Below are 21,105 nucleotides of genomic sequence, written 5' to 3'. Positions count from 1 at the left end.
TCCTGGAATTCACTCTGTAGACCAGGCTGTCCTGGAACTCAGAAATACACCTGCCTCTGCCTCCCAAGTGCTGGGATTAAAGGCGTGCACCACCACTGCCGAGCCTAAAGCTTTCTATATGCTAAGCACTCTATTACCATTGACGCATCTCTCCATGCCTAGTCTTCTGCTCACTTTTAATATTTTTAGACAGTATCTCACTAAGTAGTTGAGGCAGGTCTTGAACTTGTGACCCTTCTTCCTTAGACTTCTCAATATTTGGGATTACAGGCCTGTTTAGAAGGATTGAGTGGCTCTAAAGGCCACTGATGCCTGGGAGGACACAAGGACGTCACATGTCACTGGTCTGAGGGGTGACAAAGTCCAGGTATTTTAAACTGCTCTAAAGGTGGCACTGCCCTGGGGATGTTCTCTTGCTAGTAGGAATTGGCACATGGGGGAGAGGTGCTTTTAAAAGTACAGCTTCCTACCTAGAGTTTTAGAGTCTACATTTTTACCATATTCTCAGGAGGCTGCTGCCATGGCTTGGGCACTATTCCTTAAAGAACAGTGTCCAGAAGGTGAGTCTAGTTGTGCCAAGGTGGCCAGGATATATGGGAAAACTACTTTTGCAAGCAGGACTCTTGAGGGGTCTATGTAGGTAGAAGGAACTCTGGGTATATGTAGAAGGAACTATACTCTGGGTAGATGTAGGAGGAACTGTACTCTGGGTATATGTAAAAAGGACTATACTCTGGGTATACGTAGGAGGAACACAGAGACGAGCCAGGGCTCCCTTTCCCCTATTCCAGTTCTGTGACAGTGCTTCCAGGTTAGTTAGCAGAGCCCTGGCCCTTTCCACTTGGTTTCTTCAGATGGTAGGCTAGCTCTCTAGATAGGGAGAGTGTTCTGGGAAGCTCTGTCAGCCTGCCTTTGCTGCCTGCTCTTGGTCTCTGAGAACAGCTGAGGGCCCATATGCCCGCAGCCTACCTGACTCAGCCCTCTCAGACAGGGAGTTTTCTGTCTGTGTTGGGTCGGGATGGGGCTGCTGCTCCCCAGCCTGAGCTTTTCCTGATTACTACAGAGGAGACATTGCCAAAGCAAAGTGGAGTCCTCCAGGAAAAGCCCCTGAGTTTCCGAGATGGCCACAGCTGCACGGAGTCCTTCATCTCTCTCCCAGTAGACAGCAAGTAGCTTGGAAAGACAGACTTGCTAGGCTCCACGGGAACCTGGGAATTGCATCCATCTTCCTCTTTGCCTACACAGAGGTAGCAAGGAAAAACCCTAGCTATTGTGTACATACTGTGGACATCCTCTTTGGCCCATCTCAATGTGCAATCCTGCTAGCCTGGTGTCTAGCAGCTCCAGGTCTTCCAGGGCCAGCCTGGCTGTTGGTGCACCCTGGGCTGTGTCCATACGCCCCCTCATCAGAGCAGTTCTGCTTAGCATAAGGCCCCAGGAGGCCCTGTGGGCTCTGGGCTCTGCAGAGTCTAAGGCTTTCTTCCTTCATGCTACAGTAGTGGGCAGTGGCAGACGAACTAGACAGCAGGAAATAAATGGAAAAGCCCTGCATTGGTGGACATTTTAAGTCCTGCTGGCCCACGTTCACGTCCTCTCTCCTCCATCTGACATAGTCACCATTATCTAAGACTCTAAGCTATGGACAGATGTACCTCAGCCAGCTAGAAGGTCCTTAAAGAGTCTAGATGTTACCTGTCCACTTCCCTTTCCTGGGTTCTGCCCCCATACTGCAGGCCCTCCCTCTTTCTTCTGCCTCCTCAGTGTGATATCCCTTGTTCTTGAAGCCTAAGACTATAGATAATATGCCTGGAACCATAGGTTCCCAAACTCAGGACTGTGGCCCATGGATACTCAGAATGTCCCCGGTCTGCAGCACCTACCCACATGATGCAGTGCTCTCAGTGCCTCAAGGCACCCTGTTGATCCTCTCTACAGTGGTCTCAAAAGTTGTCTATTAGCCAACCCCTGCTCTCCCACAGTGTATCCCTCTGGCCTTCAAACCTACTGCGGCCACTTATGTTCCTCTTTGCTGAGTATCCCCAAGAGTGCCACCCAGCTCCACCCCACCTTTACATCACTGTCCTGGGCCCAGTTGGCAGGGGCCGTGGGTCAAAAGTTTCTGGAAGCATCTTCTGGACGTAGAATTGGCTGTCCCCTCTGAAGAGGAGTGGGAGGAACAGGAAGTACTTTGCTGCTTTGGGTCCAGGGCTGTTGGGTGGGGCCCCATAGCTGTAAGGGTTCTCAGAGAACACCATTTGTGTATTCTCTCCACAGGACTGCACTTTCTTCAATAAGAAGGACATCCTCAAGTAAGTATGGCTTCTTGTCTATCTCTCTGGGGCTAGGGCTGTGGTAGGAGTGGGCTCTTTGGGGACCCCCATCTTTTAAGCTAGGGACTCTAATAATCCTCTGGCTTCAATGTCTGTCACTCCTGGGATGTCCAAAAGCCAAAGGCATGCCCACCACACCCGAGCTGTTTACAAGGGCTCCAGAACATCCCCTCTCCTTGTGACCTAAGGCGGAGGTCTTGAACAGGAGAGACTGCAGTGTTGCCCGTCTCAGACCAGTGAGCAGCTATTACAGGATGCTAGGAACCCTGCAGCCATTGCTGGCCCCTTCTACCTAGGCTATCCGGTGTCACTAAAAGCCAGCAAAGTCTCGGGATCAGTTTCCCTGGAGATCGATGCTCAGGCTGGGGCTACAGCCTGGTGCAGCCTCCCCAGAGAGTTGTGCTGGCGATTTTTTTCACTCCCCTGACCACTCTGTGTGGACAGTGCTCCTCTTCCAGCCTACCATTATACCTTGTCGGTGGACAAAGGCTACCTTATTTTCACCTCTTAAGGGGTCAGAGCCCCTAAGACTGGGTCTCAGGCCTGAGCTCTTCTCCTACATCCACAGGCCTGGAGCTCTATGGTCTCAGCGAGGTTTGGCCCCCTGGAGCTTCACTTTCTGGGGCTCTGGTTCCACTATCAAAAGGCAGTAGTCAAAGGTGCGGTCCCTGACTGTTGGAACTATCCTGAACGTGTCCTCAGTAAGGATTTCCGGTGCTGACTCTGACCTTCCGGAGTTCTTGGGACAAGTCCTCTTTTCAGTAGGAATTCCATAGGAGTCCTTTATTGAGGTGTGCTTTCCAGCCCCTTAGCTCCAGCTTTGTACATGAGGATTCTGGGCTGCTTGTGCTCTGAGGCTCACGATGTTTCTATTCTGATCCAATTCCTTGCTACCCCAGCCCTTAAAATGCTCTTAAAGCCAGTCTGTAGATTCATAGGCTCAGTAACTAGCTCCCTCTGGGACAGAATTCTACCAATGCCTAGCACCTGGGCATGGTGCCTGTTGGCCACCATAAGGGATGGGAAGGACTGGACACAGGAGGCTGTTCCAGGCTGGCAAAGTGCAGAGATAAAGTCACAGTCCTGTGCCTCCTTTTTGCCTGCCCCCACCCAACACTGCCACGTACCAATCTCTATTGAGATCGGCAAGGTTACCCTTAGGAAAGAATGGCTCAAGACGAGGCCAAGAGTTGGGGTGATCTGACAGGACTTTGGGGGTGTCTCTGGAAAATGAAGGGCACTTTAGGCAAAGGTAACTGGGTCTCGACAGCCCTGGCATTTTTATTTCCACACTAGAGGAAGAACAAGCGTCAGGTGTACTCATGGATGAAGGGACCTCCCAGGTATCTAGATAGGCTGCCTGAGCAGATTCTTGTCTTGTTTCTGGGTGTCGCTCCCAGCAGAGGCCCACATCATTGACCCTTGCAGCCCTGTCAGGCCAGGCCCTCTCCACTGTTCACATCTCAGTGAGGTCCAGAGATGGTAAGGAGCAAAGACAACCCAACAATGTCCAGCAGGTCAGTGGTAGAACCATCCTAGCCAGACCCTGCTTCTATCGGTCTGCCCCTCTCCTTCCCTACCTGCCAGCTGCTTGTTTCTTTGGTAAGCTGCACCCTGAGTACTGACCAGATGGCAGGGAGGAAACTTGAGCCGGAGGTTCTTCTGTCAGTGTGGTTCGGATCACAGAGAACCATGATCCTCTGCTCAACTGCTTCCCCTCCCTACAAGCTCTGTAATCCCAGTACTCTCTAGGCACAGCTCTTACATCCCAGCACAGAGGTGAGTGGGCAGCCTACCCTCCTGTGATGGTTTGTATATGCTTGCCCTAGGGAGTGGCACTATTAGAAGGTGTGGCCCTGTTGGAATAGGTGTGTCACTGTGGGTGTGGCCTATAAGACCCTCGTCCTAGCTGTCTGGAAGCCAGTCTTCCACTAGCAGCCTTCAGATGAAGATGTAGAACTCTCAGCTCCTCTTACCCCATGCCTGCCTAGATGCTGCCATGTTCCCACCTTGATGATAATGGACTGAACCTGTAAGCCAGCCCCAATTAAATGTTGTCCTTATTAGAGTTGCTTCAGTCATGGTGTCTCACAGCAGTAAAGCCCTAACTAAGACACTGCCCACCCTCACACCTCTGTCAGCTTCCATGTTTCCTGTAGGTAAGGGCTTAGTCATTCAGCTCCCTTGTCCTCAGTGACACTTGGTTCCTGAGCAAGTGGATAGGAATCCTGTCCCCTCGAGCCAAAGACAAGCGTGTCCAGTTGACACCCTGAGGAATCTGCTAAGTGATGACTTTATTATTTATTTTCTTAACCTTTTAAAAAATGTATGTAATCTATTTTAATTACTTTTTATTTATTTTTGTTGTACATGAGGTGTCTGAAACTTAACTGCTTGCAGGGCCAACCTGCACCATGAGTAAAGGAAGTGGGCCAATCCCTGGATCATTCCTGCAGAAATAACTGCTCCCAGCCCCAGCAAGATCACCAAACAAATGTACCATGTAAATGTCTTTCTGTGTGTAAATATTGGCAAATAGATTTCTAAAAATGTAATATATGTTTAAAAAAAAAAGCATGTGAGAGCCAGGCATTCATGTGGGCTATCCATTTATGACTTTTCAGAAGAATTTATCTTTCTCCTAATGATTCCAAACACTGAATATCATAGGCTACATCTCACTAATACTTGAGTTTGACTCGTCTCAGGATGGTGCCAGTGTCTTGTCTGTCTGTCTGTGTTTTCATATGGTGGGGCGCATGGGTGGCAGGTGGTTAAGACAAGACCTTGCTATAGAGTTGACTGGTTTCCAACCTTTGCAGTACCTCTGTTTCATTCTTCGGGCTCTGGGATGAGAGCTTGGCTTTGTCTCCCCCTTTCCCTCTCTTTACCAGTCTCCCCTTTCTCTCTTTGCCTGTTTATTTATTATTTATTGATTTTTGGTTTGGGGGTTTTGGAGTTGGGTTTTGTTGGGTGTTAGTTCGTTAGTTGGTGTTTTGTTTTTGAGACGGGGTCACCCTGTATAGCTCAGGTTGGCTTTGAACTTGGACTCCTCCTCCTCCTCCTTCAGCCTTCTTAGTGGTGGGAAGGGCTCTGTGAATTTCGAAAACCACCAGTGGGGATTTCACATCTGCTTTCATGTAGCTAGAGCCACACAGTTTTTATTTCTGGTTCTCAGCGTTATGACAGGACACAGGTGTAGACATCTTTTTAAAACCCACTGCTCTTTATTGAGGGAAGAAGTGGCAGAGATGTAGATTCTTCCTTCCTTCCTTCCTTCCCTCCTTCCTTCCTCCCTCCCTCCCTCCCTCTCTCTTCCTCTTTCCCTCCCTCTCTTTCTCTCCTCTCCCCTTCTCTCTCACTTTCTCTGTCTCTCTGTCTCTTTCTTTCTTTCCTTAGATGATTTTCCTCCCACAGTGATTTGGCTTTTCAGATTCTTTGTGGAGTTCCTTAAAAATTTCCAGCATCATTCTAATTATTTTACTTTTTAAAATTTTAATGTTTTTAAAGATCTATTTCTTTTATCTTATATGCATTGAGTGTTTTTTTTTCCCGCACATATGCATATGTACCACATACATGCCTGGTGCCTCCAGACATCAGCAGAGGGGATCAAAAGAGGATGTCAGATCCCCTAGAGCTAGAGTCACAGGTGGTTATGAGCCATAGTGTGGGTGCTGAGAACTGAACCCTGGTCCTCAGCAAGAACAACAAACGCTATCACCTGGCAGACCTTCGCTCCACCCCATCCATCCGTCCGTCCATCTGTCTGTCTGTCTGTCTATTTATGTGTTATGTGTACATGCAATGCAAGTGTGTATGTCTGAGAGGTCAGAGGTGTCAGATCCCCTGGGGCTGGAGTCATAGTTTTATCAGCTGCTTTATGTGAGTGCTGGGACGGTAACTCAGATCCTATGGAAGAGCACATGCTCTTAACCAGAGTCCCCTCTAGGCCCTAGTTGTTGTTTTAGAACAATATACCAGAGCAGAACCTGGCTCCTCACTCTTGGGGAGCACCCATATCCTGATCTCATGCCCACCTCTTCTGGGGCATTGTTGACAGGCTGGTAGGCACATAGGAGTGTAGAAATAACAACAGTTGATGCCAGGTAGTTTATGTTTATATCTGTACTTATGTATGCATGTGTGTGCATGGGTGCACATGTTTTGTTTGTTTTATTTGTTTGTTTGTTTCTTTCTGAGGCAAGGTTTCTTTGTATAGCCCTGACTGTCCTGGAACTCACTCCATAGACCAGGCTAGCCTCAAACTCAAAGATTCACTTGCCTCTGCCTCCTGAGTGCTAGGAGTAAAGGTGTGCACTCCACCACCCTTGCTGCATGGGTACACATGTATGTGTGGACACATCAGTATGTGTATGCATGCGGAGGCCAGAAAACAACCTCAGATATTGTTCAAGCAACTCCCTCTTTGTTTTGAGAGAGTTTCTCAATGACCTGGACCTTACCAAGTATGCAAGGCCGGCTAGTCCTCGGGATCTGCCTGTCTCCTACTCCCTAGAGCTGGGGTTAAAAGTATATATGCCAAGGATGGAGAGATGCCTCAGAGGTTCAGAGCACTGGCTGTTCTGATGGCAGACCCAGGTTCAGTTTCCAGTACTCCGACAGTGGCTCACAACTATCCCTAAGTGTGTATGTGGTGCACACACACAAATGAAGGCAAAACACTCATACAGGGAAAATAAAATAATCTTTAAAAAATTAAATAAACAAAATCTTAAGATTTTTTTAAAACAGAAAACCTAAGGCTATATGTGCCTGGCTTCTTCCTTCCTTCCTTCCTTCCTTTCTTCCTTCCTCCCTCCCTCCCTTCTTTCCTCTCTTTCTTTCTTTCTTTCCTTCTTTCTTTCTTTCTTTCTTTCTTTCTTTCTTTCTTTCTTTCTTTCTTTCTTTCCTTCTTTCTTTCTTTCTAAACATGGGTTCTGGGGATTGAACTCAGGTCCTTCCCTGACTTTCCTGACTGAGCCTCAGCCTACCAGAGAGTTTTACAAACACTGTCCTATTTAACCCATGCAAGTGTGGAGAATGATAGATGGGTTCCAATTTCTGGCTGAAAATTGTTCTCTGCGGTTACTCATATTTACCCAAGGTCACCCCACTAGCTAGTGAGTGGTTTAGGTGCATTTCCAACCTCAGCCTGGCTTGAAGCTCCTGCCGGAGCAACCCCTACAACTTTGGGGGCACATGCTAATGTCCAGAGGTATGCAGCATCACCCCTAGCACAGAGGGAGGGAAGATGTTCAGGTCTAGTCCAAAATGCAATCAGAAACACACTAGATCTGTTAAAAGAGAGTGAATTAGCCAACTGTGGCAAATTCAGCCTGGGGAGGCTTCAGGCTGCCCAAGCAAGAGGTTTGCAAGGCCTGGCTACATGGTGAGACCCTGTCAACCCCTGCCTCCTCTAAAAAGCATATGAACTGAAAAATATAAATTTTGTTGCAAGGACTTTTATAAAAAGAAGGACAATATTCCTCAATGCAGGGAATAACAGAAAATCTGAGTGTCCCCTTGCGGAGAGTCCCAGCTTCTATCTGGCCTGGTGTCTTTTGACTCTCTCTCACACGAAGAATAGGATTTGGGGGTTTCTCCTTTCTGCTCTATCCCTTGTGACCTTAGGTCCTTTGATGGAGATGTGTTCCCGGAGAGGAACAAAATCAGGCCAGGGTGAGGGGAGAGGAAGAGGAGGGGAGAGAGGGTGAAAGAGACAGAAAGAGGATTGTGGGAGACAGTCACCCAGATGGGGGACAGGGAGGAAGTATGGGGGGTGATGGTGATGGTGTATGTGTGTGTGTTCAGGAAGTAAGAAAGGCCTGGGAAGTTGGGTCATCAGCACAGGGATTTGCCAGAACCTGCTTTCCCTCCAGGCTATGCCCATTGTGGACAGAGCAGATACCTCCTATTGGCCCCTCACTAGATCCTGGTTAAGGACCTAGACAGGGTGGTACTGGGTCACTGGGGCTCAGGGTTGGCAGCCTCTAGTGCCTTTCCTCTGCTTTTCTCAAAGGCTTCATGCGCGGTTCTATGAGCTGGCTCCCAACCTCGTCCCAATGGATTACAGGAAGAGTCCCATCGTCCATGTGCCCATGAGCCTCATCATTCAGATGCCGGAGCTCCGGGTAGGTGAGAGGCTGCTTCTGGTGGATTGGAGCACAGGGAATCCATGTCCAGGCAGGGAGTAGAGGCCCAGATCCAGACTGCAACCTGGCTCTAGTCATTGTGAACATATTGCCCTGAATGGACCACTGAAGCTCTGTGTGTCTCAGTTTCCCAATATACACATTGCATAAATGAGTTATGGAAGGATATGGGGCGTGGTAGGTGTCCTGTAGATTTGTAGCTCTCTGCTGCCCAGCCAGTAGCCTGTGTCCACCTGCATGTCCCTATGTGGAATAGCCTGGGATGTACTCAGCAAGCCTTGGTTTGTCCCTTTAGATAATTTTTCTTTCTTTCCCCTGTCTGGTCATAGATTCCAGGTCATCTCTAATGACACACTCAAACTTCCTGGAAGTCTTTTTAGAGTGTTCATTTGGATTTGGGCTATGTGGGGTAGGTTCCAGCCAGCTCCCAGTAAAGCTGTTGTGTGAGTCCTCAGGCCACCTATACATGGAAAGTTTCTTGAGTTCTTCAACATGGGATATAGAAAGGTTACTCCCACAGTAAGAAGGACTGGGCACAATTCCACATTGCAGTGGGACTTGGCAGCCCTGGGATGTATGGCTTACAGTAGGGTAAGAACGCCACACAGCATTGCCTTGGGCCTACATTTTGACTCTGTCCTGAGAGATGCCGAGCACAGGCTTAGAAATCACTGCCTGTCTTCAAGGGAAAATGTGAGGCACTGCAGGGTCTTTGTCTCCGGGTCCCTGGGGCTGATCCAGGCTGAGCAGCCATGATGGAAGGAATGTGCGTCCTGGAGACTTTGGCATCACCAGAAGGAAAGAGCAGAGGAGGGTGATAGGAATGAGAACAAACAGGCATGTGGCTGGAGGCATCACACCCACCTCTTGCTGCTTGTGTTGGTCCAGAATACTTGCCATCTTGGGACCTCACTTCCATTCCCCACTTGTCTGGCCTGAATTAGCCTGGACCGAAGGCTTCCTGGAGAGGTTGTCTTCTTTTGCTGGGGACACAGCCCAATAGGTAGAGGAAGGAACCTCTCATTGTGCCTCTCAAAAATGAGACAGTTGGCATGCAGGCTCTTCTCAACTTGCTGCACTCATGTATGAATCCTGTGTAGCATGAGAACATGCTTGCTGAACCAGGTCCCAGATCAACTCCTTACACACCTAACCTGGCAACTCCTCCAATAGCCGTTAAGTAGCTGTGGTCATTGCCTCTGTGGAGGCCACACATGCAGGCTGTTGTAGACTGACCTCAGACTAGCCTGAGTCCCTTGCCTTCCTACCTAAATGATGGCCGTGCTTTTCTTCAGGAGAATCCCTTTAAGGAGAGGATTGTGGAGGCGTTCTCTGAGGACGGCGAGGGGAACCTCACCTTCAATGACTTTGTGGACATGTTCTCTGTGCTCTGTGAGTCGGCGCCTCGGGAGCTCAAGGCGAACTATGCCTTTAAGATCTATGGTAAGAAGGGGCTGGCAGCGGGACAGAACTGCAATGCCAAAAGGAGCACCCTGTGAGCTATTGCACCATCCAGTTATTGCTGAGTACACTAAGGCTTTGAGGAATGCCTGCCTCGAGGGCCCAAAACATGCCTGAGACACATCTTTAGAAAGAAGGAGAGATTCACCCACTCTGGGGCGGGGGGGAGAATAAAGTGAGGAATATGGTGTCAGGGACTAGAGGACCAGGAGAGATTAGTCCCCTGGGACAACAGGACAGGCATCCCAACAGAGTGTGCAGCAAGGTTTGCCAATAGAAGAAAGGTTTGGGATGTGATGGGAGGGATCTGTGAGAGACCTAGGCTGTGAGGAGTTTGGGCCCAGTGCTCAAAACCAGGACACTGCATGGTTCAGACAGGGAAGGGCAGGCTGGGAAGAGCAGTTGTGTTCTAGAAAGATCACTGGGAAACTCTGATATGTGAACTAGAAAAGTCAGGCTAAATCTAGGGGTCGGATTTCTTGAGACATAATGATGAGCCAGGTAGAGAGGGAAATCCTGAAGAGTCTCCCTCAGAAGCCAGAGATAGGGTCATCCCATTTCTCCAGCCTGCTGATGCGCTGGGCACACCCAATTCTCCCATAGCTAAATGGAGATTACCACACAGCTTGCTCCCTGTGCCTTGAATTTTTACTGGACCATGTAAAAGGACTACAAACCTTCCCGCGGCCTGGAGAAGTTGGTGGATGTAATAGCAGTGGGCCCATCAAGGGCTGTCTGATAGTTTTGTGCTACCATGTTTATTTCAAAGGACTTTGGTTTCGATACACAGTGCAACACATGGTGTTTGCGTATGAGAAAGCAGACCGAGCCTGTCCACCCTCCATAAATGTAGCTTCAAAAATCTTTACGCATTATCCTTCAGCCTAGGACCCCACAGTGCTGCCCCTGAAAGGCTGTTGTCTTCCTACAAGAAGAAAGTGCAGAGCATGCAGAGGTCCCAGCTTTTTATTGTTTTTTTTTTTGTTTGTTTGTTTTTTTTTTTTTTTTTTTTTTTTTTGAGACAGGGTTTCTCTGTGTAGCCCTGGCTGTCCTGGAACTCACTCTGTAGACCAGGCTGGCCTCAAACTCAGAAATCTGCCTGCCTCTGCCTCCCAAGTGCTGGGATTAAAGGCGTGCGCCACCACCACCCGGCAGCTTTTTAATGTTAAACTGGCCTAAGAATCTATCCAACCCCCTAGCCAGATAGCAGGTCTTCTCATGGAATCTTCTGCGGGCCCTTTGGGAGCAGAGATAAATCCCACCTCATCATGCCCACCGTGGAGGCCCTCACAGGCAGGCACAGAGGTGGGCAGCTCAGGTTACACTGAGGAGCTTCTGCTCTAAGTCTGACCGTGGCCACGGTTGTGACCTCTGGGAGGTCCTTGTCCTCTCCAGCCCAGCTTTTTTGCCTGCAGAGTTCAGGTGTGTTTTATGCAAATGAGCAAGAGTGGCTCTGGTCCTTGTCAATACCATTCATGCCAGCCTGGTGGGCAGTTAGAGGGACAGTCTGTCTAGAAAATGATGCTTGGAGAGACTTGAAGGCCAAGGTAGGTATTTGCCAGGAAGGCATCGGAGGCATGGGAAACCATTGTCAGGAAGGCGTCAGAGGCATGGGAAACCATTGTCAGGAAGACGTCAGAGGCATGGGAAGACAAGTGCACAGAGTCAGCAGGGTTGCTAAGAGAGTGGGAGGGGGAGTAGAGCCAATCATGCTGAGCCTGCAACATGGCCCAGCCTACAGGACCACCATGTCATGCTCTGGGTATAGTGGGAGCGCCTTTTGTCCAGGAGACCCAACAGTGCTCCTAGTCTGTGCACAAAGGCCTTTCCTGTGTTGGCCTCTCTCTAGGATGATCCTGTATCTCTTGATTTATGTTTTTTTAATTGACAGATTAAGTTGTACATGATGACCACATACAATGTACATATGTATTAATTAGTTATGTGTGGGTGTGGAGGCCTACCAGGGGTGACGAGGTGCCATTAGGAAAATGTGGGTCTTAGAGTTAAATACCTATTAGAATCTCTGCTCCACCTCTAACTGGATCTCCGGCTTGGACTCAGGCACTGGCCCTTCTGGGTCCTGTCTTCTTTGGCTCTAGGAGTCCAGTGTGGGACCAGGAAGACTCTTTGGCTTGAGTGGGAGGCTCTCGGGGAGTTCATATTTGGAACTGCTTGGGTTGTGGCTATGTACACCTTCACTGTGGGGATTTGTGGGTCCCTCAAATGTTAATTTGTGTCCTGTGGATGTTTAAGATAGACCTTGTTGGTTCCCTTCAGTGGAGACAAGGACCCCAGTGTTCTCTGAGTTCACAGAGATACTCTGGGGAGTCCAGAGGCTGGTAGAGAGATGGGTGTGGTAGGCTGGGAGGTAGGAGTCATAGCAGACAGGATACCTCTGTCCTCGAAGGCCCTGGAGGGACTCCGCCCTCTTCTGACCACCTCCATCCCATCTAACCTCCCAGACTTCAACACTGACAATTTCATCTGTAAAGAAGACTTAGAGCTGACGCTGGCCCGGCTCACCAAGTCAGAGCTGGATGAGGATGAGGTGGTGCTTGTGTGTGACAAAGTCATTGAAGAAGCTGACCTGGATGGCGATGGCAAGCTGGGCTTTGCTGACTTTGAGGACATGATCGCCAAGGCCCCTGATTTTCTCAGGTGCTGTTACCCCAGGATCTGGGCTTGGGTGGGATAGGCCAGAACATTGGGGGTCACAGCTGGCTGCTTGGTCTCATGAGCTCTCCCTAGGCAATGATATAAGCAGGCCTGAAGTACCTGGTTGAGCCCTGGCTTCCCAGATGCATGACTGGTTCTTATGATTCTTCCTATCAGGAGAGAAATCAAGACTCTCTGTGAAAGGAGGGAGGGAGGGCTGGCCTAGACCTTCAGTGTGGGAGGCTGAACACTGGGCAGCAGCTCCTTCTAGGCCTCCTGAAATTATTTCTGTGCAGCTTTCCTTAAGGAGATGACCAGGGTTAGGTTAGCTTTCCCTACAGAGCTCTGCTCCACCCCACAGTCTCTCACCCTCCCTGTGATTTCTCTCTTGACAGCACCTTCCACATCCGAATCTGAGGATACTGCCAAGGCTGTGGGGACCTAGAGCTCCATCCTCTGGCCTGCTGTCTGTGCAGGTATGGTTTCCAAGTGCTCCAGGAAAAGAGCTATGGCCTCTGGGGTTCTCACCCATGGACATTTCCTGTGGCCCTTTCAGCAAAAAAATAAAATAAAATAAAATAAAATAAAATAAAAAATAAAAAATAAACAAAATACCTAACTTCAACAGGGTTGTGAAGAGCAGGACCCTTCCCTGGGGTCCCAGTGGTCTCCCCTCAAGACCTGCAGTTCCCCTGTGGGCCCTCTCACCCACCCCCTTGCCCAGTCCTTTTCTCACTTAGAAGAGGAAGGTGGAAAATCCCAGCGGGAGGGGTGAGGCTGGGCAGACACCCCAGTCACCCAGGGATAAGTGCAACAAACAAACAAACAAACAAAGAAAACAAAAAACAGCCTAGAGTTTTAACAAGCTATGCAATCTTTTACCAAAGCCAAGACTGGGTTGTACCCATCTCCATCCCCATACTTTCCCAATGTGAAGCTGTATACGCAGTTAGGTCCAAAGGGCTCTGCCCCTGTGTCTTGAACACTCCACCTCCACCTCCCCGATGACCTGGTATCACTGATGTGTGCTGACCTCAGATTTGTGAACTCCTAGAAATAAAACACTTTTGTGTCCTGCACTTTCCGTGTCTGTCAGCATGAGGAGTGTTCCGTGGTATTCTTTCAGGCAGTCCCTAACGCCTTAGGCGAAGTGTTGCCCTCGGTGTCAGATGCTAACGTTGGCTTCAGGATGCTGGGTGAGGATGGTTTCCATTTCCCTAGTAATAGATTTGTCTGCCAACAGAGATCGCTCTGTTCTTAGGCTCGGGGTTTTCCTGCTACTCTTAAACTTTTCACCACCACCCTAAGTTGACAGGGACGCGTAGAGTTCAGAGAGAACAGTGCATTAACCAAATATCTACCAAGGAGTGGCTTTCCCCACAGGGTGCACTGACCCAGTTCTGCCCAGGGCCTGGGTGGAGGCAGATGGGGAGGGGACAGTGGTCTTGGTTTCTGCCTCCTGCTTGTAGAGACAGGGTGGAGAGAAGACAGCAGGCCAGTTGCTCGCCCTAAGGATTTGGGGGACACATGGATGAAGGGGAGCAGTACCAGACAGGGACAATCCCCGGAAGAGCCAGCTTGGCAAAGGGAACAGCTGGAGCAAGAATGTCCTAGTCCAAACTGGCAACAGGGCAAAGCCTGACTCCCAAAAGTCTCTGGAGGCAACATCACCAGGTTCATGGTGGGTTGCACAGAAGGAATCTGAGTTGCTCCGAAGGTCAGGATTGGCTGGAGACGGAGGGCAGGTAGGGGTGACCTGCTCACGTAAGCATGACATTGGATGTCCCCTGACTGGCTTCAGATGCTGCCCAGCAGTACATTCCAAGCTTAAGTCCGATTGAGGGGGTCTCTGTGCAGACCCTCACCATGTCTGCAAATAGGTTTCTGTGTATACTGAAACTAGGATAACGATGGAGAAGTGGGGCAGGAAGGGCTGGGGTGGTTCCCAGGAGTCCAGCCTGCTGCTGGGTTAGAACCGTGTGGCTTCTGAGGTTGGACCTTGGCTGCTGCATCACAAGCTTCTGGATCTAATGTTTCTGGGGCAGGTGTGGGGGATGTGGCTCCTGGCTGTCTCCCCCAATCTCCCGATCTCCCGATCTCCCGGCAAGGCCATGAGGAAGGGAACTGGTTTTGTGCTCAGAAGTAATAGCATGATGTCATTTAGCCAGTCTGGAAAATGTCTGTCTTGGCAAGGGGCCTGCCACATACTTGTTAAGTATCTGAGGTGTGAGGCGAGCTTGGTCAATCAGCCCAGGCCTCTCCATGTTCATCCAGCCTTTCCTTCAGTAAGTCCCCACTCTTGCTGGCCTTATTCCTTCATTGTGTGGATGGACAGCATTGAAGAGACATCCAGGAGCTGCAGGCTGCTGCAAGGTCTCTCCTGTGCCTTCTTAGATAAGTACCTAGGCTACATCCTGGAGCCTGGTTCCACAGTGGATGGTTGAGTCATACCTTCAAGTGAGCTGAGGGTATCCAGTAATCCCTGGTGCAGTGTGGATACCCTCTGAGGCCTTTCCTCAGAACTTGTGCTTCTTGTCTGTGAAGAAGAGCCTCCGGAACTTGTCAGGCTGGGAGGAGGGAAAAGATGTTAAGAGGCTGGGATCTCCGGCAGAGAGGGAAACCAGAGACCCAGGCTCAGAAGCTCTTAGCTCAGGCCCGGGGTGTCAGCCCAAGCTAGGGGAAAAAAAAATCCAGAGTCCAAATGCCAGCGTGGCTCGCACATGCTTCTCTCAGGGCCTCAAATTCCACTTTCAGATTTAAGGTGAGGATTTGCCTTTGACTGCCTAAGGATGGGTAGTGGGGATGGAGGTAGAAGATACTGCAGAGCATTATCTCTCTTCCTAAGTATGTGCTGATCCCCCTACTATCTCCTACCCATCTGGGGCCTTGCTATGCCCTGGTGGCAAAGGATGGAGAAGATGGACTATAAACAGGACCACCAGGGTTAGGGGAAGACCTGGGAACGTCTGGGAGAAGTGCACACATGGCTTCTGAGGTCCGCTGCCTGAATCTTAGAGGAGGGACACCTCAGAAAATGATCTGGATGGGGGAAAGGAGAACAAGATGGGGAGGACACAGCTCTGTCCTGGGGGAAGAGATGGTTTGAAGCTCAGAGCATCCTTGTTCAGGCCAGGAGGGGGAGGTCTCAGGTTTCCCCCAGACTTGAGGCTGTGTCCACAGGAAGGAGCCTTTCCACTCCTATTGCATGCAAGAAGGGATAGGCAGCTACGGGATAGGGAGGGGGACCCAGGTCCAGCCCCATGCCAACTACCTCACTCTGGTGTTTCCCCCACCCTATGTTCTCTTCTCTATCATGAATCCTCAGAAATAGTCGCCTTGAGAGCCAAGAGCCACCACCTCTGACAGCGTCTTGTCAAGAGGGTGTGTGGTGCATTGTTTCCTGGGCAACTGCCCTAAGCACAACCAGATGATCAGCCCATCTTACAGACAAGGAAGAGAGAGTCTGGGTAGGGTTGCCAAGTAAAAATATAGGCTGCTCAGTTAAATCTAAGTTCTAGGAAAATAAGAAACCATCGTGATTTTGTTTTTGTTTTTGTTTTGTTTTGTTTTTCTTTTTTTTTGAAACTTTAAAAAATGATTTATTTTTATTTCATGTGCTTTGCCTGCATGTATGGCTCTTATGTCTGGGTGAGGGTGTTCAATCCCCTGGAGCTGAAGTTACAGATAGTTGTGAGCTGCCATGTGGGTGGTAGGAACTGAATCCAGGTCCTCTGGAAGCATAGCTAGTGCTCTTAACTGCTGAGCCATCTCTCCAGCCCCCATCATAATGTTTGAGATAACATGAAAACTTCTGGTTTATATGTAATTAAAATCTAGATGTCTTTGTATTTTGTCTTGCTAAATTTGGTAGCTACAGTAATCAGGGAAAATGTCTTGGCCAAAGCCAGAAGCTAGAGAGGTGTTTATTCATGACTAGGGCCAAGGGCCTCCTTTCCAGCTTCCAGGGGTTCTGACAGCCTTCCAGTGTCAGGAAGTGTCCTGCTGTAGGAAGCTCTTAGGTGATTTCATCCTGAAATCTAGCAGCTGCTTTTCCCACCCTTAAATCACCAGAGGGAAAAGTTCTGGACCCTTCTGAGCATAAGCTGCTCACTCCTGAGGACTACAGGCAGATTCTCTCTCTATAGTCCTGGCTGTCCTAGAGCTCACTACATAAGCCTGAGACTGGCCGCAGACTCACAGAAACCCTTCTGGCTCTGCTACCATGGTGCTAGGATTAAAGGCATGTGTCCCCCTCCCCGCCTCCCAGGGAACTCACCTTGTGCACTTTTCCAGTGTCCTTGTTCTTGGTGGCTGGGATTTGCTCATAGGTGTTCCCTGGCTCTGGGCGCTGTGAGGTTCCTGAAATCTTCTCATAGCCACAGTCCATCGGCCCTGATAGTTGGCTGTATGTAGAACTAACTCCAGGGTATGGGAGCTTGGCAGTGCCATACCAGCAGGTTGGAATCTGCTCATAAGTACTGCTTTTTTGGTCTGGTCTGTCCCTACCCTCTTGTTGTAGGCCTGATGTCTCAACAAGCCGGTAGGTATCTGTAGAGCTGGCTTCAGAGGAGGACTGTGCCTCGTGGCTCAGCTTCAGAAACCCCTGCCTCCAAGTAGTAGCCTGTGATCCTAGGGCCTCAGAACTCTCGGGGAGGGAATATCCCAAGGAAGTATAAGGCATTGTAGAGCTTTGGTCTGGCTTCACCCCAGATGGGGCAGATCCTGTGCTATTGGGCCTGTTCTGATCTTCATCTGAGAGTTTCCTTGAGGGCTCCTTGCCTGGCGAACAAGCCAAGCTGCCAGCAGGAGCTGGCCTGTGCTTGCCCCATACCTCTGTGCCCAGGCCTGGCTGTGCCCGTTTCATCTTCTTCAGGTCTGCATAGACGATGTCACTGGGGCCGTCAGAATACTCATCCAGAAGAGAGGGACTCCTCTGGGGAATGGGGGGCACTCTAGTGGGTACCTGGGAGGGACAGAAAATGCCTTAAAAAGCACCCATTGCTACCATGACCTCAGACCCTCTAAGCTATCTTTATAAATTGAGCTTCCCTCTTTTGCTTCAGTTTGCCTGTCATATGCAAGGGTTGGTTCACAGCCATCACATTTCCTGGTTCTGACTTAAGAACAGTCTTTGCCTTGACAACAAAGGCCCTGGTCCACTAGCTCAACAGCTAACCCAAACTCATTCTGCCTGGTTCTCCTGTCCCCAGCATGGTTCACTCGTTGCCCCAGGGCCCCATGAGTCACCCACCCACTGCTATGTACCCCTCCAGAGTGACTGACTCCCAAGCCCATCACTCATGGAACCTTTCAACAAATATTTACTGATACCAACTACATGGCAGGCAGTCTAAGCCATGAGGCCAGCTTGAGTTTGCATTCTAACCTGGAAACGAGCACCATGGGGCTGTGCTACAGCACATACAAGGATTTGATGTAGTATATGTTGTATGAATGTGTCACAAGGAATGTCCTATCAGGTCATGATCAGTGCTGTAGAGAGCAAAGCAGGTAACAGAGAAGAGAAAATAACAGGCAGGTCAGGTGGCAAAGGTGACATGTTCTGTAGGTCAGGTGGTCTTTTTGAGGAGAGATGAAATGCAGTATGCATACGAGCGACATCATTCTCTGATAAGAAGAGCAGTCAGGCAGAGTACACAGCAAGTTAAAAGCTTTGTGAGTTTAAGAAAGATCTGTAAGGCTAATGGGACCACAGTGAGCGTGGGAGGGAGGTTCAGGAGCCTGGAGAGGCTCTTCTACAAGAGCCTAATCTTGAAGATTTTAGGTTCTTTTCCGAGTCTAAGAAGTCCTTGGCATGCCATGGTCTATGTCTAAAGGCATTTTGTGAGCCTATCCCATCATAAAGACACCCCACTTTACAGTTTGCTAAATGGTACTCAGTATCTTACAACATTCTCATTGAGCCCTTGAAGGTACCTCAGGAATGGTTAATAGACTCAGAGAGAGTACATGACTCACACAAAGCTTCACACTGGGAAAATGGAAAAATCTAGTCTAGGCTTGCTGACCAGGGCAGGCCATAGCATTGGTGGATCACTGGAGGCTGACTCTAGGTTAGGCTTCTTACACCGTGGGCCTGACGTTCACCCACATGTCTGAGGATACTGCTCTGGTGGCTTCTAAGGACTTGACTTCAGTATGACTCCCACATCCCAGCCTAGCAGCTATCAGCCTGTGTAGGGCAGACTCCTCCTCACCTCTGCTCTCTCCTCATCCGAGACGGACCGGGAACTCATGTCTAGGGCTTTCTTGGTGTGCAGAAAGGAGACCTGGGGCTTTGCAGGAAGGCGGGGACTGGTGGCCTTGTCAGGGAGCATGCTGGGAAATTCCATGGCTGGAATTTCCAGGCCTAGATTAGTCTGCTGGAGGCCCGTGTTGATGGCATCGTAGAGATCATTTTCCTCTAGCTGGAGGCAGTGAAGATAGAACAGGCTTGTGGTCATATATTGGCAGCCTTCAACTGCTTGCCAGGGGCTGGAGAGAAGGCATGGACACATTCCACCAGGTTTCTGATCTTTGGTAAGATTCTTTTTTGACTGAGGGCCACGATGCCTCTCTGTTCCCTTGATAGCATGTGCCATGTGTGATTGGTACCCCAAAGCTGGACATCCCATCCTCCCACCCTCACCCTCACAGGGAAGGGTTCCTACCCGTGGGCAAGCAGCAGCAAGGGTCTCCCCAAAAGGCTCAAGCTGCACCGCCTGGTAATAGCGTAGGAGCTCATCCAGGGTGCTGTGACTGAGGGTGTCTCCTGAGACAAGGTAACGTCGATTTCGCAGCTGGTTGATGACAAAATGGCGGCAGCGATCACTACCCCTGTAACACAGTGCACACGTGGTCTGGGTTGGACTGCTGGCTACGAGTGGGCCAGCTTTGCCCTTGTGTATTGGAGGGTCATCTCTCCAGTACAGACTCATCTGACCAGGGCTGCTCTCCCCACTTGTGTCTATGGTGTTTCTTGGGGAGCTGGGGAGGCACTTCAGATGTCTGGGGTCCTGGGAACAACTTGATCTTGTTCTTTGGGAGTGCAGGGCTAGGACTAGCATCAATTTAGACCCTCATCAACTTCAAAACTTAAAAGGTACCCCAAATCTTGCTCATCTACTTACTAATGCAATAATTTATGTTTGTTGTGTTCTGCTGTGTTGGGGATCAAACCTAGGCGCCCCCCTACATGTTGTTCAAGTGCTATAACACTGAGCCATGCCCCCAGCCCTATCTAATTATTTATTTTTACTTTAAAATCCTTTAACTATTTACTCATTTATATTTTAGAAAAGATCTTGCTTTATAACCCAGACTGCCTCTAACAATCAAGTGGATCCTGCTGCCTCGGCTTCTCCAGTGCTGGACCTATAGGTATGAATTGCCATGCTTGGCAAAATAAAAGAAAAACAAAACCATAAGCACACACACACACACACAAACAATGAGGAGGAAATTATCAAAGTTTCCAATAAAGACAAGGCCCAACCCTGTACCTTTCTTTATCACTCAGCCTCACCAATCCGCGTCCTCTGGAACAGCAGAACCCTCTCCCAACCTATAAAGTCCCTTCCTTGTCACTGTCCTTTCTTATGGAAGAATGATTTAAACCCTGAACACACACCATGGGTGTACAGCAAGATGAATTTCTAGACATAAAAATGCCCCATGTAACCACATGCAGAGTAGGATATAAAACCTTGCCTAGCCCCTCCCTGCCAGTATCCCACAGGTGGCCTCTTTCTGACCCTATTGCCATAAGCTTGTTTCTTCCATTATGGAATTTCAAATAAATGAAAATTATGCAAAAATTCTCATTTGTGTCTCACTTCCTTCACTCAACGTATTTTTCAGACTCACTTAGGCCCAAGTAGATTCAGCTTCTTTCTTTCAAAAGCTATGTGTCGTGTCTCATCTGATGCTTATTGAGGCAGTTATAAATGTGGCTGTTGTTCTGTCTTTTGGTGAAGGCACTTACTTCTTTTTACCGAGAATATGCTAAAGAGTAACAGAGGCGAGGTGGAGCAACACACACACACACACACACACACACACACACACGCACACACAGACACACACACACACACACACACACACACACACACTCCTCTCTCTCTCTCTTTCTCTCGCTCTCATTTTAAGGAAATCAAATTTATCATTCTGAGTTCGAGGCCAGCCTGGTCTACAGAGTGAGTTCCAGGACAGCCAGGGCTACACAGAGAAACCCTGTCTCAAAAAACAAAACAAAACAAAAGCCTGTTTGAGGGTTTCAGACCTTTTCTATTCTGGGAAAGTTGTCCTCTTTAACTAACTTCAGGAGAGATGCACATGTTTCAGTGAGAGAAGGAGGCGCTTCTTTAGTCAGCTAGATCAGCTGAATGAATGTTGGCCATCTGTGGGATAACAGATGTCGCAGCCAGACTTCGTTCACATCCAAATTTGTCAGTCCTTTATAGTGAATGCTATGCGTGTCTAAGGAGTATTTTTTTAATCCT

At 49.2% G+C, this 21,105-nt stretch overlaps 2 protein-coding genes across 4 annotated transcripts in view; one reads left to right on the top strand and one right to left on the bottom strand.

Moving 5' to 3' along the window:
* Positions 1 to 13,683, top strand: part of Cib2 (calcium and integrin binding family member 2) — a 16,799-nt gene extending 3,116 nt beyond the window's left edge. The window contains exons 2-7 of one of the 3 annotated variants that reach the window (XM_031345319.1): positions 2,275 to 2,309; positions 4,731 to 4,833; positions 8,353 to 8,464; positions 9,781 to 9,928; positions 12,412 to 12,607; positions 13,000 to 13,683. In XM_031345319.1, coding sequence (XP_031201179.1) covers positions 4,832 to 4,833; positions 8,353 to 8,464; positions 9,781 to 9,928; positions 12,412 to 12,607; positions 13,000 to 13,021 — 480 coding nt within the window. In that variant the 5' untranslated portion in view covers positions 2,275 to 2,309; positions 4,731 to 4,831 and the 3' untranslated portion in view covers positions 13,022 to 13,683. Of the gene's footprint in view, positions 1 to 2,274; positions 2,310 to 4,727; positions 4,834 to 8,352; positions 8,465 to 9,780; positions 9,929 to 12,411; positions 12,608 to 12,999 lie in introns of those variants that run through there. The other 2 variants (XM_031345318.1, XM_031345320.1) reach the window with 2 other exon arrangements.
* The window catches only part of Sh2d7 (SH2 domain containing 7), a 10,664-nt gene continuing 3,020 nt past the window's right edge, over positions 13,462 to 21,105 (bottom strand). The window contains exons 3-6 of the mRNA XM_031345317.1: positions 19,276 to 19,441; positions 18,823 to 19,032; positions 16,881 to 17,567; positions 13,462 to 15,171 (exon numbers count right to left, since the gene is read on the bottom strand). Of these exons, the coding sequence (XP_031201177.1) occupies positions 15,121 to 15,171; positions 16,881 to 17,567; positions 18,823 to 19,032; positions 19,276 to 19,441 (1,114 nt within the window). The 3' untranslated portion in view covers positions 13,462 to 15,120. The remainder of the gene's footprint in view (positions 15,172 to 16,880; positions 17,568 to 18,822; positions 19,033 to 19,275; positions 19,442 to 21,105) is intronic.

This window comes from Mastomys coucha, unplaced genomic scaffold (genome assembly GCF_008632895.1).
Source record: "Mastomys coucha isolate ucsf_1 unplaced genomic scaffold, UCSF_Mcou_1 pScaffold23, whole genome shotgun sequence".
NCBI lineage: Eukaryota > Metazoa > Chordata > Mammalia > Rodentia > Muridae > Mastomys > Mastomys coucha.
The sequence above is the reverse complement of the archived record's forward strand: the minus strand, read 5'-3'. Positions and strand labels throughout refer to the sequence as shown.